The sequence below is a fragment of the Trichomonas vaginalis genome, chromosome III (assembly GCF_026262505.1).
Source record: "Trichomonas vaginalis G3 chromosome III, whole genome shotgun sequence".
Lineage (NCBI taxonomy): Eukaryota > Parabasalia > Trichomonadida > Trichomonadidae > Trichomonas > Trichomonas vaginalis.
The window spans coordinates 27,347,379-27,370,150 of NC_067205.1; the positions used below are offsets into that span (position 1 = coordinate 27,347,379).

Consider the following 22,772-nt stretch of genomic DNA (forward strand, 5'->3'; position numbering starts at 1 on the left):
ACAGATTAAAAAAACGTATAATTTGAGTGAATTTCTGCGTTAACGTGCGAACAAAAAGTATAAAATATAGAGAATAGATGTATCATATATAAATTCTTAAATACGTTAGTAATAAATTTCATTTAAAATTAATCTCCGAATTTTCTTTGATGTTATTAATGTAAGAGTAAAAAATGTTTCTAGTGATGTTTTTATGAATATTTGCATTATTGTTTAACTTTTTTTGGCGGGATTTTTATATTGTTTTTCATTTTGATTATTTTATTGTATATATTAGAGGATTGATTATGTTGAAGTTTTGTATAAAACTCTTTTGAAAAGGTTTGAAAAGTTCTTTGAAATGCTGTGAAAAAATGGTATATCAACGAATTTTATTTTTAACCATTTTATCAAGGAAGATGTTATAATTAACTTATGTAAAAAATTTTGCGCCAAAATATTCATTCGTTTATTTCTGCGGGTGCCTTCTCTTTAATTTTCTATTTGAATTATCCGACAGAGGAAAAATGTTGTAGAATCATAATAGAGCTCTACATTATGAATAATGATCGATAAACAGTTTCAGAACTTTAATCTTTCGTCAAAAATCACTATTGTATTTGAAAATGTTCTTTATAGATTGTATCATTATTATTGAAGCTGGAAAGTCAAATATTGGAAAAATAAATTCCGTTACTATCTTTAAATCATAAACGATGATATCGGAGTTAATATATATATCACATATGATTCATTTCTCCCATTAATTGTCACTTTATCTCTATATATAAGGATAAAATTATTAAAAATTGAGTTATATCAATTGTCAACCATTTATTTCGGTTTCTTAAGTTTATACGCAGTGTAATAAACTTGCAAATTAATGATCCAAAAGTACAGATTTCAACATCACGGGTGAACACTCAGAAATTTATTGATAATTCCCTAAATTAGATCTAGCAGATTGAAACATAATTCTCAATTGATTATGGTATGAATATTGAAGTTTTCATACATTTCCTAATTTCATATTTTAATTAGAGGCTTTTTATCTTAAATCTGCTAATTACAATATGGAACAAAATTTATTTCACATATTGTCTTCATCCATTTTGAAATTATTAAATATATAAAATATCGTTACAATGCGCAAATTGCTTCAGATGAAAATATATTAATTTCTTAGAGCTACTGTTTATAGATTCAATTATACTAGCCTAGCAATTTATAAGTTGCTCAAATATCTTTATCTTTATAACAGTGGAAATAGGTTGAACTGTCTCCAACTCAAATGAACGATATTAAATTAAACAACCACATTGTTATTAATGAATTAAAATGATATCAATAAAATCTGAAAAAATTAATCTGAATAACATGGCAACAATGTATGAAAGTTCGTATCAAAGAAATAACGTGTGAATTTCTTCAATGCAAAATGATTTTTTTCTAAATAATTAAACAAATAAAAGATTATAATTCTGAATTAAGGGGAGATAATCGATTTTTCATATTGCCTTGAAGCCAGTAGATGCATATCTCGATCAAATTTATTCAATTTAATTCTATAAGCTATGAAAAAATCATCATTTCGGTCTAAAATCTTCCTTTATCAATTCTGCTTTCAAAATTGCCTCGCCTTTTTGACTTGAGATATTGATACAGCTCTATATGACACTTAATGTTATATAGTTGATAGGCTCTGAATAGCGAGTCAAATAAAAATGACACTTTACTGAACTTACGAATTTTGAATTTTGTAGAATTTTATTAGCGTATTAGCTGTATCAATACCATTTTTCTATTCAAAACTATGAATTGTAAATTTCATCAAGAAATCTTCCCATACTGTAAGTAAAGATCACTAACGAACAGTGAAACATAATGTATTATTTGTTTAATATCTGGCCGTACCTAACCTTTTGTCAAGATTGAAAGTTGAACTTTTTTTTTCAAGGGATTGCTATTATTACTTAAAACTATTGCAAGGATGATTATCCGATATTCTTGTCAGAAATAATTCTCTTTATAATTTTTAGTGCTTTTTGTATTTTCATGACTTTCATCCTTAAAACCATAGGCGAAATGCTGAATATAGGTGGAAACCAGCAAAAACAGCCTAAGGAAGAGAATACTAAAGCAATTAACTTAGCAAAGCTGGAAGAATCCGAAAATTCATTAAGCACCCCTTATTCAACTCGGCTTGTTGAGCTGTCTGGATTTGCCAATAATCCTATTTTGAGATTATTTACTGATAAAAATCAAAATATGGAGATTTTGAAGCCAGCAGAACAAACATTTTTCGAAGATCATTTACAAGAAATTTTTTTCAAGCATGAATTCGATAAATTACCTCAAGGATTTGTATCTGACGAGAAAGTAATGGAATTTCCCACACATATTTTAGCAGAAACAGCATATAATTCAAAACCATGTTTGTTCCAAGATTTTCCTAATGAATTTAATCAGAAAAAGCATTCAATAGTCTTACTAAAGAACACCAAACTCCCTAAAAACGATCATTTCATTGAGCCATTGATTTGCACTGCTTATTTAGTAATTGATGACAAAATTGACTCGGAGCCATGGCACTTTATACCAAACGAAACATTCAACATGTACAAAGCTAGAAGCGAAAACATTATTACTAATGAAAAAGCTGGCTTCATTTTGAATGGAACCCCTCAAAATTCCGGAATTTTAGTAATTATTTCACGTATTCTTCAGGTAAACAACGGCGATGCCGTCAACGATTACTATTTCAAGCCAAACGAAAAGAACTTGGCTTTAGCAAAAGAATCCGTTGCAAATGTTTTCGGACGCCTTAAAGATATTTACTCTCCGTTCGCATATACATACGCCAATATCGGTTCTATTGCAGAGCAAAAGGATGGAATCGATCTTCCCCAACCATTTTTGCTGAAAAAGATGTTTGCGGATTCAGATGTACCTGAACTGATCAAGAGAATGAAAGAAAAAGGTAACCCACAGATCCCTATCAACATACATATGCATGCTACGTTCGCACAAAACGAACAACCTCAGAGAATTGTTTCAAATGATTATAATTTCATCCACCCTGTTGATTACGATGATACTGTTCCTTGCACCATATTCAGACATGAATTGAATGTCAAGATCCAGACAATCATGCTCAAATTACCTCCAAAAGTTAAAGGAAGGAATATTATCTGCGTTCTTTCAATGACGAACGGCAAACTTGAGCCAGGAACAATACAAAACCCAAAGGTAACAGATAAAGCCGAAAGAAACCTTTTCACGAGCACAATTTGTTATTATCATGAAACGAAACCAGTTCTTAACGAAACTATTACGATTTCATTACCACCAATCCTAGATCCCGATGCAAGCCTCAGAATCGACCTCTACCATGCAATTGCTCAGACATCTTACGAGCGCTGGTCAGAAATCGGCTGGTGCGAGCTCCCTCTTGCGAACAAAGACGGTCAATACATTGCTGAAGGCGTACAAGACCTCCCCGTCATCTACAATGGCCAATCCGATAAAGTTCCGATTGATCAAAATCATGTTACAGTGGAAGTCTCAACGAGATCGTTAATTATGCCACCGGATACAACACTAAACCAGTTCATTAATAACAAGGGATCAGTATCACTCGCAAACGTCGACAGAAAGCTTGTTAAGAGATATCTTTTAATAATCTTAGACGTTATCTTCACGAACTTCAACGATAACCCTGATTTCTTCCTCGACCAGTTATTCCTCATCACAGAGATGATCTCCCCAATCTTCCCAGCCATGGATTCCTTCATGAACAGATACGCAATGGAATTCAGTAAAACCGTTGATTTGGACATTTTGTTGACATCGTACGGAAAACACTTCGAGAAGAGCGGTGGCGAGAAAGTGAACACTAAGATCAATGTCATCAACTGCGATATGCTTTTCTTGATCGCAACCAAATCGTGCATCCAAAACAAAGACAAAAAAGATATAAGTGATGTTTTGATTGAATTGTCAAAATCAATCGCAAATTTCGCAGCAAAAACGGTTAAAAACGGTTTGAATGCTGCCTCTGATTTACTCAACTCCCTTGCGAGATTCTTAGTTGCACTCTGCTCTATAGGAATGGTCTCCAAAGTCTGTGAAGCAATAGACGCAGTGTTCGAGGAATTGACTAAAAATATGTGGAAAGGTGACACTGATTGCCACTCAATTCTGGCACGTTTCCTTGATTCAGTCTGGTGTCCGAAGTTCTACAAGAGTGACAACGAAACACCCCACATTTTCCTAAAAATGTTGATACAAAAAATGACAATTAAAACTGTCGAAAAATGTGTCAAATTTGCCACAGAAAACAGTGATTCCTTACCTATGCAAGACATTTATTTCACATTTTTGACGATGATTTCATCATTCAATCGCCAAGAATGTCGAAAAATGGCTAAACTCCTCAAATCCTGTTTGACTTATTTGAATCCTTTGTCCAAACTACCTTTCGCAAACACAAGTGAGTCATACTACGCCATCCTGTTCTCCGTTTTCTTATTGGATAACATGGAAAGCGATGTTTTCTCAGAATGGTTCAAGACATTTGAAAATAAGCCGGCACTTTTTGAGTCACTTCACTTTTTGATAGAAAACTCATCATCCAAGCGCAAATTCACTGATTTAGGCAGTGGCACTGTTGACAGGATGAACAACCTTGAGAAACTTGAGAGGCAATACAACAATTCTTCAGCAAATTCTGCAACAAAAGAAAAAACTGAAGGACAGAGATCATTTAAGAAATTGAAGAAACTGCCACCCGCTTATTCGAATGACGACATCAAACTTCTGTCGGAAACACCAGATCCCAATGGTTCTATACTCCATCAGAACGAAATGGAAATATCTGCTTCTCCTCTGATGCAAAGCGATTTAAGTGGTGAATCAATTGCAAAAAGTGACAACGCAACAAAAGTTGAATTACCACCAAAAGCAGAGTCATTACCAAACACAGCACCTGCTGAAGAGAAGACTCGTTCTGGCAGTGTTTATATAAGAAATGACAAAGGCAGCAGTTTCTACATCAAAGGAAAAATGAACCCTCCAAAAGACGTAATTTCCGCTGAAATTGAAAAAAGAATCATTGCTGCTTGCCATAAAAGTGTCATCAACACATTGAACTTGCTGATTGAAGTCATCGATGATGAGCACTTGAGTGACATGAGTCTTTGCGTGTACCATCTTTTGTGCACTGATGTTGTTGTTCAGGCAATTCCTTCAATGATTGAAGTTGTCATGAAACTTATCAACAAAAAGACAAAAATAATGTTCGAACAAAGTGTTCCTCCCCTTGCAAAGTTTGTCGCAAGAATCATCGAGCTATCTGTCTACTTCCCTAACGCTTACAAGATCGTAGAAGAAATCTTCGAAAGCGATTTGGAAAACTACAAATCAAACGATAGATCAAATTGTATCGTTTGCAGAGCTTTGCCTTTAATTCAAAAAGTGACAGATTCTGACATTGACAAACTTACTTCTACTAAACCTTCAGGAAAAAAGTTCAAAGCTCTTCTCAAGGAGTATTTCACAGGAGGTTTCGAACAAAATAATGAAGAAAAAGGTGACATTTTATACACGAGAGCATTGATTGTTAGGTATTCACCTGATGCTCAGTATTTAGCACTGAAAGAGTTAGCGGAACATCATCACAAGTACGACTATTTCGCAGAAGAAATACAAGTCAAGTCGATGATGCTTTGCGTTCTTGCAGAAAACTTATCATTGAAGAGCAAAATCAAGAATGTTTTCGGATCATCGAACTTCAAATCCATTTGCCAGAATTACAACGACATCAAGTGTAATTACAAGGAAGATTTGAAGATCAATGGATTCTGCGATTCTCCTTTCTTCTGCATCTCTTCCATTGTCAACTTGGCAACTGAAATAATCACAGTTGCAAACGACAAAACATACTACGAAGTCGCAATTGCAGTTTCAGAATACGTTGTTCCGATTTTGGAAAGTGACATTTTCTTTGGTGCTGCATCGAATCTCATCAAACTCGCACAGACAGCGTCGCAGAAACTGGCTGCTTGCAAACCAGGAGAACTCAGACTGTTCGGAAGATACTACAGAGTTAGATTCTTCGGTGCAAAACTTGGAAAACAAGATGGACAAACTTATATCTACAGAGAAAAACTGTTGACGAATGTTTACAATCTCGCGAACAGATTGAATGATGAATATTCGAAGAAATACGGTGCTGTAGAGACAATCATGGAATCCAGTAAAGTAGTTCAGTCCAAACTTGACAAGAACAAGATCTATATACAGCCAACATCTGTTGAAGCTTTGATTGATGAGTCAGAAATGAGATACAGAAAAACTGATTTCGAGAAAAATGACAATTTGATGAAGTTCTATTTGGACATTCCTTTCACGAAAGATGGTAAATCACAAGGAAATGTCGCGACACAATGCTTGAGAAGAGTCATTTTCACACCAAAGACTGCAATGCCTTGTGCAACTAAAAGAGTTTTGGTTGAAAGAGTCGAAGAAATCGAGTACAGTCCAATCCAAGTTACTTGCAATTCTTTGAGCGCAAGAGTTGCAATGCTGAAGAATGCAATACAGGCTGCCGATTACCAGACTGTGCAGCAATTGTTGCACGGTAATCTCATGGTGCAAGTCAACGAAGGTCCATCTAAAATGGCTGAAGTTTTCCTCAATGATGGACAGAAAGGACAGTACTACGACAAGTTGAGAGAGATTTTCAGAGATTTCTTGAAGACAAACCAGGAAGGACTCAAATTGCACGCTAAATATATCTTGTCAAAGCCAATTTTCACAATGATGCAGCACGAGTTAGAAGCAGGTTATGAAACTCTCGAATTCAAGCTCAAACCTTATTTGGGAGCTTAAATTTTTTATTTTTTATTTGATTTTGATTTTTTTCGAGAAAGATATTATCCTTTCTTTCTCAGTTCTTATATATTAATAAAAAAAATTCAATTATTTTAAATCAAAAACATGCAAAGTATATTGAAGCCAATGAAATAGGAAATTCGACTGTTTCTTTATAATCCGAAAATGCTGCATTATAAAGAGGAGTATTTCCAAATTTATCTTTTTCATTGACATTTGCACCTTGTAAAATAAGAAGTTCAACTGTTTCTTTACAACCCATTAATGCTGCTTTATGAAGAGCGGTGTCCCCATGATTATCTTTTTCATTGATATTTGCACCTTGTGAAATAAGAAGTTCGACTGTTTCTTTACTCTCACAAATTAATGCCAAATGAAGAGCGGTTTTCCCAGCATTATTTTTTTCATTGATATTTGCACCGTGTGAAATAAGAAATTCGACTGTTTCTTTACTATTCATAATTGCTGCTTTATGAAGAGCGGTTTCCCCAGCATTATCTTTTTCATTGATATTTGCACCGTGTGAAATAAGAAATTCGACTGTTTCTTTACTATTTGTAATTGCTGCATTATGAAGAGCAGTTTGTCCATCATTATCTTTTTCATTGATATTTATACCATGTGAAATGAAGTATTCGAGCAAGGATGGAATATTGAACCTCGCTGAATTAATAAAGTATTGGTTAAAATCATTAGTTTGATCGAAATAAACTAAAAAGGATTCAAGATTATTGTAAACTCCGCAGTATTTTAAATCGATCTCTATATTGTATTCATTCATCAAGAATGTAACAAAATCAATGTTGTGAGAAATAATTGCATGCTCCATGCATTCTTTATCAGGTTTTTGATATTTCAAACATTCCATCATGATTTCTTGATTTCCCCCTAAAAATGAGAATACTAGACATACATCAGTTATTTCTGACTTAAATTTAGTTCTTAATAACTTGAAACAATCAACTGCTCCATGGTAACAACATAATTCAAGTAATGATAATCCTTTTTCAGAATATGGATATAAATCGCTTTCAAGTTTTTGATCTTTATCAAATCCTTCGCTTTCAATGAAATAGATGAATTTTTCTTTGTCATTATACATAATTGCCCTGTAAACAGTATTTTCTGTATGAATATCCCGATTTTCTGAGTTAAATTGATCGTAATCAATAGATTTGTCTAAAATAATTCCATATTCTTTATAAAATAGGTATCTACCACGTAATGGAGCATTAATTTTATCGTTTACTTGATAATTATCATATATGAGTTTGGCAAGAGATAAATAAGGCTTTAAATAGCGATTATTATACGGGATGATAAATAAAATGTCATTCATAATATTATAAGGAAGATGTGACTTTGAATCAATCAATTCTGTTTTGATCATCGTGTAAATCTTGTTTATTTTTTCTTCACTTTCAGTTTTCAGCTGATACAATGCATTATATGAATCTATGTAGTATTTATATATACTTCGCAATTCACTGTATTTATTTGGAAGAGTGCCTTGATTAGACATAAAAAAATTTAAACGTCATATCTATTTTTATATTATATAAAATATCTTAAAAATTCATTGGGGAAAATAAATGCTATATTATATATGTTGGAAAACATTGATCACAAAGATTTCGGATTTAATTTATGCATTTTGATTAAGTCTGTAGATATAAAATAGCATGACAACAACAGAAATGTCTAAATAAATAAGATTTTCATCCAGATGCGTATCTTAAAAGCATGACAAAGTTATAAGTTAAATTTGTATATATTTTTCCCCAAAGTTCTTTTAATTTCATTGAATGCAAGGAAAAGCTGAAATATCCACTCACACATTCTGTCGGCGTGCCGCCATGCTGCGCGCCGATAAAAACTTAATATATAAAATTTTATCGAGTTTAGATGGTTTTCCCCAATCAAAAGAATTCGAAAATACTGGTCTCTGATATATGAATCGTTCAGTGTATGTCTGCTCTGATAACCATTATTTGTTTCAGAAACTTGTTTCTTTTAGTCAAATTAAGAAATAATTAATTAACAAAACTTGAATCCTGTTTTGTTTATTACTTATTTATACTTATTGGTTTATTTGTTAGGCAAGTCCGAATAATATTGCAAACAGATAAACATCCACTCGGTGTGATAAGTCATATTTTATTTGTTTATGAACTTGGATTATTTTTAGGACAATAACATTCAATGTTTTATTCCGAGAAATAGATGAATCGAGAAAATTCATTTTAAATCTTTCAGGAGATAGCTGATTTTGAATAGCTTAATGTTTTAGTTACTTGTAATAGTTATTTGTAATTCATAAGTGAATCAATAAAATAAGAAATATTTTAAAAAATTATGCTTTTATGGTAAAAATATCAATCAAGGTTATCAATATATGAAGCTTACTGGATTGGCATATTGGGTGAGTATTAAAATTAATCGATGCAATTATATGTATTCAATCTCCAGCAAATTTATCATTTGTTTGAAGATTTATATCAATGAAACAGCTTGTCTTGCTCTGATCTAGCATAATGAATAGGTAATATATGTGAAATAAATAGTCAACAGTTTTCTTGATTCAATCCGGAAACAATTGTCCAGAAAATTGACTTAGTATTTGTTTTTCCTCTGTATAAGGGAGATTTAATCTAAAATCTAATTAATTTTTGTTATAAATTTCGCTAAATTTACAAGATTTTAATGAGTTTTTCTGTTCCAAAAATACTCATTACTATCTATTTAATATGATATTTAAATTTTCAGGAACGCAGAGTGTAAATTTGTCACAAATTGCTCATCATGAAAAAACGCATAAATTTGTAATTTTCAATGCTCAGCTCATATCAACAAATTAATTTGTCGATTTCAGTTTTTGAGATTTCAGAATGAGAACTTTACAAATTCCCAAAAAGTTGCTACTTCAAATTTTATGAGATATATTATGTGATATAAATATACATGGCACGATGGGCGCTACTTTTTTGGCACCAGCGGCGCCGCCCGCGCCTCCGGTGGCTTCCACTGGTGGGGAGGAGACGATAGAAAAAGATATAAATTTTACTAAAAAAATTGAATTTTGGAAATTCTTTTGATTTTTTTGAATGATTTACGAAGAGATTGAACACATTTTGTACTATGAAATATCGTTATTAATAAATTTACTTCTTAAACATCTATTAAAATTCCGTCTAATTTGAAAAGTGAACGATCCATGTTTGCTATGAGCTCGTCTACCTTCATATATCTTGTAGCGTTCAAGTTCAAGTGATGAAAGTGCATAAGAAAGCTCCTTAATCATACCGATAGAAACAGCATTAGGGGCGCCAAATGGCGCTCGGTGATGTTTCCCATAAAAGCTTAATTTCAGGTATCCATAATCATAACCTGTCAGACGCAATAATTCATTAGCACACAATCATCGTTTCTCAATCAAGAAACGAAACGCACGATTGATTATGCTGGCCATTAAATTTTCATATCAAATAATTTCCTACTTCAAGAAAAATTAAAGACTATCATCAACCAAAGCTTAAAATTCTCAGTGTTTACAACTCTCATACTTCGAATATGCATATTTCCAAAATAGCATGAAAATTTTTTTCATTTGAGCTCATTTTCTTTTGTTCTATTAACTAATACATGCAGTACAAGTTTGTTATACGTATACTTAATAAGTAAGGTCTTAAGGGAAATAATAAAAAACAATTTTGCTATTAATTATATTAAACAATATTTATTTGTAATTTCGTGATAATTATATTTCTTATTACAAAGTAAAGGTATTTGATATAATGTTTGCCTTACAAAAATGTTTCCTTTGTCTTGCCACCATAGGTATTCTATTTTGTCACTTTTTGCGCCGTGCCATGTATAGATATAAAATGTGTGATGTATTTTTATTCTCGGATAAAATGCTTCATAAAAGTGACATTAATTTGTTCCGATAATGACAGAAGGCGATAGTAATGGTCCGGAAGTACCACGTAAATACCGGTCTAAAACCCTTGATCCATCCAAAACTCAAGATCCTTTTTCTCTTGGCACGGCGCACTTCTACAATTTCCAAAAATTACAGAATGAAGAAAATTTGAAGGTAGACGAGCTCATAGCAAACATGGATCGTTCACTTTTCAAATTAGACGGAAAAGAATACACTACTGAAATGCGTAACCTTATCAGTGACAAATTAAGAAATAGAAATCAGTCATCACCTGAACTTACAGAATTCGTTCAACAATTCATACGAATATACAGCGAGGGCGATGCTTGGCAGGGTCTTTCTATGTATCCGCCAAGAATTTTGCACCCAACGCCACCCGTTAAAACAGCTACTTTCATTCTCGTTGAACTTCTGCTTAAAAACAGCGGCCCCCAAGCTACAAACGTCTTAAAGTGGATTGGAACGAATTTAATTCCTGCAGAATACTCCCCTGACAATATATTTAAATCTACCGTTTTGAAAGCTTGTTGCGTCTGCCACCGTAAGAGGAGGCTCCTCAAAGAGGATCGAAATTTCTGGGCCTTGCTCGATGTACGTAATCATTTCTACATGTTCGAGATTAGGGACGGCCAGTTGATCCCAGAGTCAGAATTCGATGTCGGTTCGATTGCCTTATCGCGTTCCAAAAAGACTGTAAAAGTTTTCGACAAAAACGGCGAATTACTCAAAAGATTCATTCCTAACGATCCTGAGCTTAATGAACGCTGGGCTGCATGCATGCAAAATCCTGTCGTTCCTCTTCCATTGATGTTTAGCAATACTTCTGGTCCTTATCCGGATTTGATCCTTGTTGCCCTCAACGAAGCTCTTTTGAGCCCAGACAGACTCTTGTTACGCGCCCTTACACATTTCAACGTCTCCAGAGTCGCATCCTGCCTTCCTCTCGCTGAAGCATTTTTCAACATTTTCTCTTACGCCGGACATGTCAGCAACCTGCTTGTTACGCTTGCAGGAATTGAGTTCTCGGCTCCGGAACTTCAACATAATACAGTTCTCAGAGGAAATTCTCATCTTACGAATATGTTCAAGATTTTCTTCCAGAAATTCGGCCGCAAATACTACAACGAGTTCCTCAACCGCGTTGTCATGTATATCTACAGCAAAGGAGACCTTCAACTCAAAACTCCAGCCGCTGCCGATTCTCACCGCGCCAAACAGATGGTTTTCACAGTTATCAACAGAATATGCAGCTCTCTCAACCACATTCCTCCTGAAATGCGCCATTTCGCTTCAATTCTCAAGAACGCCGCTTCTATCAGATTCAACTCTCAACAAGCGACTTACAACACTCTCTCAGGTTTCTTCTGCTTGAGGTTCATATCCTCAATCATCTCAAACCCCAGAGAAACTGATCCAAACATCCCTATCGGCGATGATTGGATCAAAATCCTTGTTCCAGCCGCCCAACTCCTCATGACACCGTTCAACTTGATCGAGCTCGACGGAAAGTACGACGTTTTCAACTCGTGGAACAAAACACTCAGAGAAAAGATTTTCCCTGAGCTGATCGAGTTCGTTTTCTCTGTTGCCGTGTGCGAGGAGGAGCCTGTCTACCAGCCGTGCTCGAAGGAGAAGCTCAGAGAGTCTCTCATCGTTGTCATGGACCAGATTTCTACTTCTGGCCAACTTTTCGTCAACAAATACAAGGAACTCATGAGAGATAGATCGTTGATGGAAGGAAATGGTTGGAGCTTGGCTACTTTCATCACAAATTACTTCGAACAGAACACTTCTGCTCCAAACCACAAATAACTTATGTTATATGCATTTTTTATATTTCACTGCTTATTTATTTGATATCTCCCACTTTCTTTTCTATATTTTTTTATTTTACTATTCGTTAAATCTTTTTTTTTATACATCAAATTTCATACAAAGATTTTTATTTTTTTATATGTTCTTTCAATGTATTTGATATCAATGAAGAGCAATATAAAAATTATCAAATAAAATTTGTAATTTATATATGGTTAAAGTTAGTATTTAGGGGCTATTATCTATGCTTTTGCTTTTTGCAATATAGAAATAGGAAGAAATTGAATGTTTTAGTAATATTTGATCTAAATATCAAAGTTTTCTTCAGACATGGTATATGTATAAGTATAATTATCCCACAAAAAGTGTTTTCCATTTCATATTTTAATGTATGTAAGTAATAAGATGAAGATATGAGAATGAAGTATTAAGATTATAAAAATCATGGCTTCTGTTCATTTGCATATTATAATAATGATAGAGAAAGTGTTTATTTAAGAGAATAAGTGAGAAAAATTTAAAGCTTCGATTAATGAAGTTTTATAAACATTAATAACAATGTTTTTTGATGTCTTTCAAATCAAATTCATCTTCTTCTAAACTTTTTTCTTCAAGTTTTGAACAATCTGTTGAATAATGAGATATAAAGGAATCTAATTGTTGAACTGATTCTAAATCAACCGGATTATTACTTACAGTTTGAGTGATATCATTTTCATTAAAGTAACAATTCTCAATAATGCTCGGTTGAAAATCAAATAAATAGTTTCCTTTATTTCCTATGAATGCACAACTTGAATATGTAGTCAAAGTCCATAATTGAATTATTGCATTGCCTCCTCCTCTATATTCATTGTATAAAAAATTACATTTTGTAATTTTAAATTTATCATAATTGTAAATTGCAGAGTTAAATGAAGTTGTTGTATTTGATGCTGTTGTTAAATTAATAACTCCTGTTTCTTTTGGAGATTCAATTTTATATGCACCATAACCAACAGCTATGTTATTAGATGTGTTCAAATTACTTACTTGGATATCTCCGTATTTATGCCCAATAGGAGCATGGAATCCATTGCACTCTGAAAGTGAACATTCAAAGGCATAATTTTTGTTGTTACTTTCATATGTTGCCAAAATAAAATATCCAATTCCATGATCACGACTTGATGAAAGAAATATACAAATACGATTTAAGACACATTCGGATTCTTTGGTATAGAATGATCCACCGCATTCTGTGGAACTGTTATTGTAAAATGTGCATGTTTCGAGTAAGACTTTGCTGCTTGAGCTAAGGTAAATTGAAGTATTTTGATAGTGGAAAGAAAATATTGCATTATGAATGTAATAATTGCCGCTTCCGCGTATTGTTTCGTTATTAAATTTATTATTGAAGTTTTCATCTGAGCCGAAATAATCTGAAAAACTTTGTTGAATTTGAATAAAGTTTTTAAGATTGACTCCTTCCGTCTAAAATTCAATTTCAAGTGTTGATACGTGAACATTGTCCTAATTTGATCGCTAAAAATAGCTTAGATGCTGTCAGGGAATCAATATGAAGTTGAATTTCGTATTGAGAGAAGGGAAAAATGTTGTTAAATGAAAATTCACAAATAGCATATATTTTCCAAAACAATTATTTTAAATATTTAAAAAATGCAATTCTCAGACATATGATTATTTTTGATTCAAATGCCGTTCGGCATTAACAGCAAAAATAATCATATGCCTAAGAATTACACTTTTCCGACATTTTGGGTCGCTTCGCGCCCCTGACAAAACGTCGGAAAAGTGTAAATTTTCCGATTGAAAGCTATCTTGGCCGGCCGATTATTTTGACGGGGTGTAAAGGATCTAAAGGATAAAATGCGCTTCATATTGCAGAAGAATTAAAATATAAATTTGAATATTTCCAAATCGCGGCAAAACTTTGCTTCGACTTAATAAAATATATTATATTAATTAAAAATGCATTTTCTTCATCGGAAATAACAGATTTATCTTCAAAATGAGTAGGTGACAAAAGTGCATACTCTTAAACAACCGTCGGATTTCCGGGTGAAATCGTGACACACTTTCGTCTTTGGTAGGCAGTGGTGGTTGTTACAAAAGGTAACTTCGAATGTAGCGTGAAATCTGCAAAAAAAATTCTGAAATTTGAATGGAGAACACAAAAATTGAATAGTTTACGTCAATAAAAAAGAGAAAAATGAAGCCAATGTGTCTCGAACCTAGGACTTAGAGCAGCAATCCCACTGTTTATCCCATTAAACTACATGCAACTCTCACCTCAGTGAATGAGAGCAACTATATGATAACTTTTTCCCCATTATATTCTTGTGGAAAAGTGACAAATAGCAACTTTGACCCTCTCTCTCTTCAAAATTTAAAAACTATTGACTGTCATAGTGTTTTGACATGATGTTCTCGTAGTATGTGCGTTTGTCATCAAATAAATCTTTCAATTTCAATCCATTTTGATCAAATTTTTCTATAAAACCTCAAAATCTGACGTATATTGTACGACAAAAAATGTATATTTTCTATTGGTATTTTAAATTCATGAATTAAATGAAGTGTCGTTCTTCAAAAAATGATGAAGGGGAAGAAAAAAGAGAAACAAAACAGAGAAATGACAGAAAAAGAAAAAGAAGCACTTTACAGGAAGATTTCTTCTAGGATGACAGCCGATCCTATTATGGATGACTTCTTAAGACCTGAAGTTTTGCCATTTTTAATTTTTTATGAAACTCCAGAAGTATTAAGTGCGCTTTATATCATGGAGAAACTATATCCTCATTGGAAAGAGATCGTTGAAAAAGCACCAATTTTTATTGAAGACATGCATAAAGAATTAGATAACTTAGATAAAATTTTCGACAAATACGAAAAGAAGAGCGAGACAGAGCATCCGTTCCCTCTCAACTATATCAACTTAGACATATACAGAAAATATGCAACTCTCTATCCAATTTGGATAAGTACCAAACATAATCTTTTTGCAACAAGAAGAGCAATTCTTATTCAACGCGTAGAAATTCTTCAGGCATTATACAATATTTGTGCATATCTCCTTGAAAATCCTCGTTACATCGCGGTCAGGTCTTACACTGCCTTCCAAGACTGGAAATCTCTTGAAGCAGATTTGATGCCAACGCAGTACATAAAATACCACAGCATTAAATTCGCTGTTTATGACTTGGCATATCAAAATAAATGTTTGCCAAGACCATTTTCCAATAAAGAGCAAAATGTAAGCTTACTTTCTCACATCGTTACAAATTGTATTGCTGCGATCGATCCGGCAAGCGGATACATTCCATTTACTGATGATTATTACGTATTTTCTTATTTCCTCGAATCCAAGGTCTCTCCATTTAATATAGCGCAGAAAATACAGATACAGGTAACAGCTGAAGACATTCCAGGATACGCAAGTGAAATGAATCAAGCAATTGCCGAATTTATTGGAATTGACGAGCAAAATCCTGATCAGGAATCGATGATGAGGGTCATCAACCAACTCTGTGTACGATACTTATTCGATAAATACTTCTTGATTGAACTCGAAAGAAAGACAAACGAAAAATTTGAAGCAAAATTTGCCGAAATGAAGAATCTTACGCTAACTCAACTTGGTCTCAATAAGCCATTTATTCCTCAGGAGTTCCATGACTTAACTTGCTCGCAATTTACAGAAAAAGAACAATATTTGTTAAAAGCACAAGAATTCTTTGATTTAGTAGTTTTCCAGACATTCCCTTCAGAACTTTCGCATTTGTTATACCAGGTAGGACTCTGTCTTGGAGCTTGTATTGCTCAATGGACAAATACTTCGTTTGATGCCTCGAAATCCTTCGATGACTTGATTGTTCTATGGAAGATCGTATTCCTTTCAACCAACTGCGAAGGATTTTATTGGTTAATTACAGCTCTCGAACATTATTCAAAATTAAATGTTATTACACAAGAAGAAGCCAATTCTTCGTTAGTTCCAAGAGCTCTGATAATGATGATGTCCCAAGATTAAATAAATGCGTGTTTTAATAAAAATTTTTATTATATTAATTTTATTTTAATTCAATCGACTATTTTTTGATTAACGAGAAAACCGTCCTCTGTGCAAGCCTTTCAACCTTGTAAAATATAAAAGTAAATAAATATTAATGTATTTTCTATATGCAAATGTTCATGTAGTTTCATAATATTCCATTGAATGGGCTTGTATTTTGCGTTCAATTCTGTCTGAAGCCCAACAAAATTTGTGAAATGTCAAATTTCGGTCGGCTTTTTTTACAACATATTGTATTTAGTTGGCATAATACTATCCAGATTGAATATTATCTCCCTAAACATGTCGTGCATTTTTGGAAGACTATATCCAGAGAATTCATGTGCAATTACACGAGGATGAATATAATATAACTCATCACATCCTTCTAACAAACTCAAGTGCATACAAATGGGCAAAAATAATTACTTTACATTCAATTTACTTTCTAATGAATTTCTTTTTTTCAAAATTCCAGAAAACTAACGGAAATTTTATGTAAGAGCATTATTTTTTTGCACCATGTGAAATAAGAACTTCTGCAGTTTCTTTACTATTATTTTCTGAGGCAACATGAAGTGCAGTTTGTCCAAATTGATTTTTTTCATTGATATTTGCACCATACAAAATAAGTACTTCGGCAGTTTCTTTACTATTGCGCCATGCTGCAATATGAAGAGCGGTATTTCCATATTTATCTTTTTCATTGATATTTGCACCATGTGAAATAAGAAGTTCGGCGGTTTCTTTACAATTATACAGTGCTGCAATATGAAGAGCGGTATTTCCATATTTATCTTTTTCATTGATATTTGCACCATGTGAAATAAGAACTTCGGCAATTTCTTTACAATTATACAGTGCTGCAATATGAAGTGCTGTTCTTTCATATTCGTCTATTTCATTGATATTCCCACCATGTGAAAGGATGTATTCCAAAAGGGATGGAATATTAAAAATCACTGATTTAATCAAGCATTGGCTGAAATCATTAGTTTGATCGAAATAAACTAAAAAGGACTCAAGATTATTGTAAACTCCGCAGTATTTTAAATCGATCTCTATATTGTATTCATTCACCAAGAATGTAACAAAATCAATGTTGTGAGAAATAATTGCATGTTTCATGCATTTTTTATTTGGTTTTTGATATTTCAAACATTCCATCATGATTTCTTGATTCCCCCTAAAAATGAGAATACTAGACATACATCAGTTATTTCTGACTTAAATTTAGTTCTTAATAACTTGAAACAATCAACTGCTCCATGGTAACAACATAATTCAAGTAATGATAATCCTCCATAATATTCAGGATATAAATCGCTTTCAAGTTTTTGATCTTTATCAAATCCTTCGCTTTCAATGAAATAGATGAATTTTTCTTTGTCATTATACATAATTGCCCTGTAAACAGTATTTTCTGTATGAATATCCCGATTTTCTGAGTTAAATTGATCGTAATCAATAGATTTGTCTAATTTAATTCCATATTCTTTGTAAAATAGGATTCTTGAAATAGTTGCAACACTTCTGACCTCTGTGACATGGTAATCATCAGATATGAGTTTGGCAAGAAATAAATATGACTTTGTATAACGATTATTATATGGAATGATATCTAAAATGTCTTTAATAGCAATTTTGGCCAGATATATCTTTGAATCAATCAATTCTGTTTTGATCATTTTGTAAATTGACTTTAATTCTTCTTCATTTTCAGTTTTTAGCTGATACAATGCAAGATATGAATCGATATAATATTTGTAGATACTTCGTAATTTGTTGTATTTGCTTGGATGAATGTCTTGCTCAGACATTAAGGGTGCACACGAGAGGATCATGTAAACTTCAGAATTTAGAACCTTATTTTTAGGCATTATCTTGGCTACCTATTTAGGCTCGAAAAGCAAAAAATATCAAAAAATACAACTTGAGTCCATTATGACCCTTTCATGGAGGTAGTTTTTATCCGCTAGTATTTTCCCTTTGAATCTCTTTACAATTCGAAATCAAATTCAAACCTCAGTAGAAGAAAGGAAGAATCGCCTTACTACGGTTGTAATACGAATAAATACATATATTTAATTATTTTTATTTACATAATAATTGTTTGAAGCTCATATTCCAACAAATTTTTAAATAAAAACATTAAAATGTTGAAAATGTTCATATATTTTAATAGGGTTTTGGCACTTTATTGAGGAATTACTACATACATAGTCGAACTGAACTTGATATTTTGAAATTTAAATTATTTATCAAAATTAAAATTTAACTTGAAATTTATAATTATTTAGTCATATTTTGCATAATTCTAAGTAGATTTTGTAAAAAATCAAGAAAGAAAAATTTTAACGTGCTTTATTTTTTCTTTTTTATAATAATACATATTATTATATAATTAACATATTCATAATGTTTCACCCTTTCAAAAATATAATCCTCCTCCTCTCAAATAAACGTACATACGGGTGGCCTCTTTTTTCAAAAAATTAAAATTTGAAATTTTGGGCTCAAATATTAGAGATTTTTTCAACCTTCAACGATATATGTTGTCTATATCAGACCTCCTTTCTTTTTGATACTTAACATTGTTCCTAAATCTTAGCCGTTAAGGCTGTTCTGAAAATATTTTTTTTTCGAAAAAATTCGAAAAAAATTCTTAAAATTCAAAAATAGGGTTGTACAAACTGGCACGCCTGCTGGCACACCTTTTTTGGCCAGCTGGCACGATTTTTTTAAAAAACACATTAAAAAAGTCACTTTTTGCCCCATCTAATGAGATTTTTTTTTACAATTTTTTTCCCCTTATTTTTCAATTTAGATATGATTTTAAGCTCTCCAAATTGAAGTTTACCTGATGTTTCTTAGTTTTTATGATAATAAAATGTTGCAAAGTTGAGTTTGGATTCAATAAATTTAAGAAAATTTTATTTTACAATGAAATTATAAGAAAGGATGTTTTTATCCTATGTCAAAGAGAATACATTTGTAGATCCCGACTTTTGACATGGTTGAAAATTCCAAAAAAAAATTCAAAATTTAAAACAAAATTAAAAAATATAAATTTCATGTTAAAAAATGATTTTTGAAATTTTTTTGGAAAAATAGAATGTCATATTTTTATGTTTTATTGCTATTTTTTACGAAATCAATAAAATATTTGTTAATTTGGCTGAGATTATAAATAAAATCTTTCTAAATCTTGCAATTGATTGCTAAAATCTGTTTTATGTATTAATTGGCATTGAGATTCGTTATAAAAGAATGCAAATTATTTTGTATGAGTAAACGTATTTTGTAAAATTTCAAATTCTCTTCTCTCATTACTTACCTTAGATCTCTCGGCTTTTAGCTCTCAGATTTCGCTCATAGAACTCAGGTTTTAGTTATGTACTCATAGATGTATCATTACTGCCCGCAGATCTCTCATTACTACCTTACTAACCAGATCTTAACTCTCATTACTACCTTACTCATCAGATCTTAACTCTCATTACTACCTTACTCATCAGATCTTAACTCTCATTACTACCTTACTAACCAGATCTTAACTCTCATTACTACCTTACTAACCAGATCTTAACTCTCATTACTACCTTACTCATCAGATCTTAACTCTCATTACTACCTTACTAACCAGATCTTAACTCTCATTACTACCTTACTAACCAGATCTTAACTCTCATTACTACCTTACTAACCAGATCTTAACTCTCATTACTACCTTACTCATCAGATCTTAACTCTCATTACTACCTTACTAACCAGATCTTAACTCTCATTACTACCTTACTAACCAGATCTTAACTCTCATTACTACCTTACTAACCAGATCTTAACTCTCATTACTACCTTACTAACCAGATCTTAACTCTCATTACTACCTTACTAACCAGATCTTAACTCTCATTACTACCTTACTATCAGATCTTAACTCTCATTACTACCTTACTAACCAGATCTTAACTCTCATTACTACCTTACTAACCAGATCTTAACTCTCATTACTACCTTACTCATCAGATCTTAACTCTCATTACTACCTTACTAACCAGATCTTAACTCTCATTACTACCTTACTCACCAGATCTTAACTCTCATTACTACCTTACTAACCAGATCTTAACTCTCATTACTACCTTACTAACCAGATCTTAACTCTCATTACTACCTTACTAACCAGATCTTAACTCTCATTACTACCTTACTAACCAGATCTTAACTCTCATTACTACCTTACTAACCAGATCTTAACTCTCATTACTACCTTACTAACCAGATCTTAACTCTCATTACTACCTTACTAACAGATCTTAACTCTCATTACTACCTTACTAACCAGATCTTAACTCTCATTACTACCTTACTAACCAGATCTTAACTCTCATTACTACCTTACTAACCAGATCTTAACTCTCATTACTACCTTACTAACAGATCTTAACTCTCATTACTACCTTACTAACCAGATCTTAACTCTCATTACTACCTTACTAACCAGATCTTAACTCTCATTACTACCTTACTAACCAGATCTTAACTCTCATTACTACCTTACTAACCAGATCTTAACTCTCATTACTACCTTACTAACCAGATCTTAACTCTCATTACTACCTTACTAACCAGATCTTAACTCTCATTACTACCTTACTAACCAGATCTTAACTCTCATTACTACCTTACTAACCAGATCTTAACTCTCATTACTACCTTACTAACCAGATCTTAACTCTCATTACTACCTTACTAACAGATCTTAACTCTCATTACTACCTTACTAACCAGATCTTAACTCTCATTACTACCTTACTAACCAGATCTTAACTCTCATTACTACCTTACTAACCAGATCTTAACTCTCATTACTACCTTACTAACCAGATCTTAACTCTCATTACTACCTTACTAACCAGATCTTAACTCTCATTACTACCTTACTAACAGATCTTAACTCTCATTACTACCTTACTAACCAGATCTTAACTCTCATTACTACCTTACTAACCAGATCTTAACTCTCATTACTACCTTACTAACCAGATCTTAACTCTCATTACTACCTTACTAACAGATCTTAACTCTCATTACTACCTTACTAACCAGATCTTAACTCTCATTACTACCTTACTAACCAGATCTTAACTCTCATTACTACCTTACTAACCAGATCTTAACTCTCATTACTACCTTACTAACCAGATCTTAACTCTCATTACTACCTTACTAACCAGATCTTAACTCTCATTACTACCTTACTAACAGATCTTAACTCTCATTACTACCTTACTAACCAGATCTTAACTCTCATTACTACCTTACTAACCAGATCTTAACTCTCATTACTACCTTACTAACCAGATCTTAACTCTCATTACTACCTTACTAACAGATCTTAACTCTCATTACTACCTTACTAACCAGATCTTAACTCTCATTACTACCTTACTAACCAGATCTTAACTCTCATTACTACCTTACTAACCAGATCTTAACTCTCATTACTACCTTACTAACCAGATCTTAACTCTCATTACTACCTTACTAACCAGATCTTAACTCTCATTACTACCTTACTAACCAGATCTTAACTCTCATTACTACCTTACTAACCAGATCTTAACTCTCATTACTACCTTACTAACAGATCTTAACTCTCATTACTACCTTACTAACCAGATCTTAACTCTCATTACTACCTTACTAACCAGATCTTAACTCTCATTACTACCTTACTAACAGATCTTAACTCTCATTACTACCTTACTAACCAGATCTTAACTCTCATTACTACCTTACTAACCAGATCTTAACTCTCATTACTACCTTACTAACCAGATCTTAACTCTCATTACTACCTTACTAACCAGATCTTAACTCTCATTACTACCTTACTAACCAGATCTTAACTCTCATTACTACCTTACTAACAGATCTTAACTCTCATTACTACCTTACTAACCAGATCTTAACTCTCATTACTACCTTACTAACCAGATCTTAACTCTCATTACTACCTTACTAACCAGATCTTAACTCTCATTACTACCTTACTAACCAGATCTTAACTCTCATTACTAC

General features: G+C 32.6%; 6 protein-coding genes across 6 annotated transcripts, besides 2 other annotated features; 3 read left to right on the forward strand and 3 right to left on the reverse strand.

The window, feature by feature from the left end:
* Window positions 1–1,979: 1,979 nt before the first annotated feature.
* On the forward strand, window positions 1,980–6,939 carry TVAGG3_0773870 (dedicator of cytokinesis DOCK family; the record flags this gene model as incomplete). Its single annotated transcript, XM_001322415.1, has 1 exon — window positions 2,035–6,870. One exon carries the CDS (start codon window positions 2,035–2,037, stop codon window positions 6,868–6,870), a length of 4,836 nt encoding a protein of 1,611 aa, XP_001322450.1.
* A 31-nt stretch (window positions 6,940–6,970) lies between these two features.
* On the reverse strand, window positions 6,971–8,395 carry TVAGG3_0773880 (proteasome regulatory particle assembly; the record flags this gene model as incomplete). The annotated part of the gene is made up of 1 exon (XM_001322416.1): window positions 6,971–8,395. One exon carries the CDS (start codon window positions 8,393–8,395, stop codon window positions 6,971–6,973), a length of 1,425 nt encoding a protein of 474 aa, XP_001322451.1.
* A 1,694-nt stretch (window positions 8,396–10,089) lies between these two features.
* Window positions 10,090–12,786, forward strand: TVAGG3_0773890 (GTPase activation domain, GAP family; the record flags this gene model as incomplete). Its single annotated transcript, XM_001322417.1, has 1 exon — window positions 10,823–12,628. The coding sequence occupies one exon, from the start codon at window positions 10,823–10,825 to the stop codon at window positions 12,626–12,628; it is 1,806 nt and encodes a 601-aa protein (XP_001322452.1).
* A 1,858-nt stretch (window positions 12,787–14,644) lies between these two features.
* Window positions 14,645–14,674: a mobile genetic element.
* Window positions 14,675–15,227: 553 nt separating this feature from the next.
* On the forward strand, window positions 15,228–17,004 carry TVAGG3_0773910 (uncharacterized protein; the record flags this gene model as incomplete). The annotated part of the gene is made up of 1 exon (XM_001322418.1): window positions 15,228–16,664. The coding sequence occupies one exon, from the start codon at window positions 15,228–15,230 to the stop codon at window positions 16,662–16,664; it is 1,437 nt and encodes a 478-aa protein (XP_001322453.1).
* Window positions 17,005–17,192: 188 nt separating this feature from the next.
* On the reverse strand, window positions 17,193–17,852 carry TVAGG3_0773920 (ankyrin repeat and SOCS box-containing protein 4 family; the record flags this gene model as incomplete). Its single annotated transcript, XM_001322419.1, has 1 exon — window positions 17,193–17,852. One exon carries the CDS (start codon window positions 17,850–17,852, stop codon window positions 17,193–17,195), a length of 660 nt encoding a protein of 219 aa, XP_001322454.1.
* Window positions 17,852–18,505, reverse strand: TVAGG3_0773930 (protein of unknown function (DUF3447); the record flags this gene model as incomplete). Its single annotated transcript, XM_001322420.1, has 1 exon — window positions 17,852–18,505. One exon carries the CDS (start codon window positions 18,503–18,505, stop codon window positions 17,852–17,854), a length of 654 nt encoding a protein of 217 aa, XP_001322455.1.
* A 3-nt stretch (window positions 18,506–18,508) lies between these two features.
* Window positions 18,509–19,365: a mobile genetic element.
* Window positions 19,366–22,772: the final 3,407 nt, after the last annotated feature.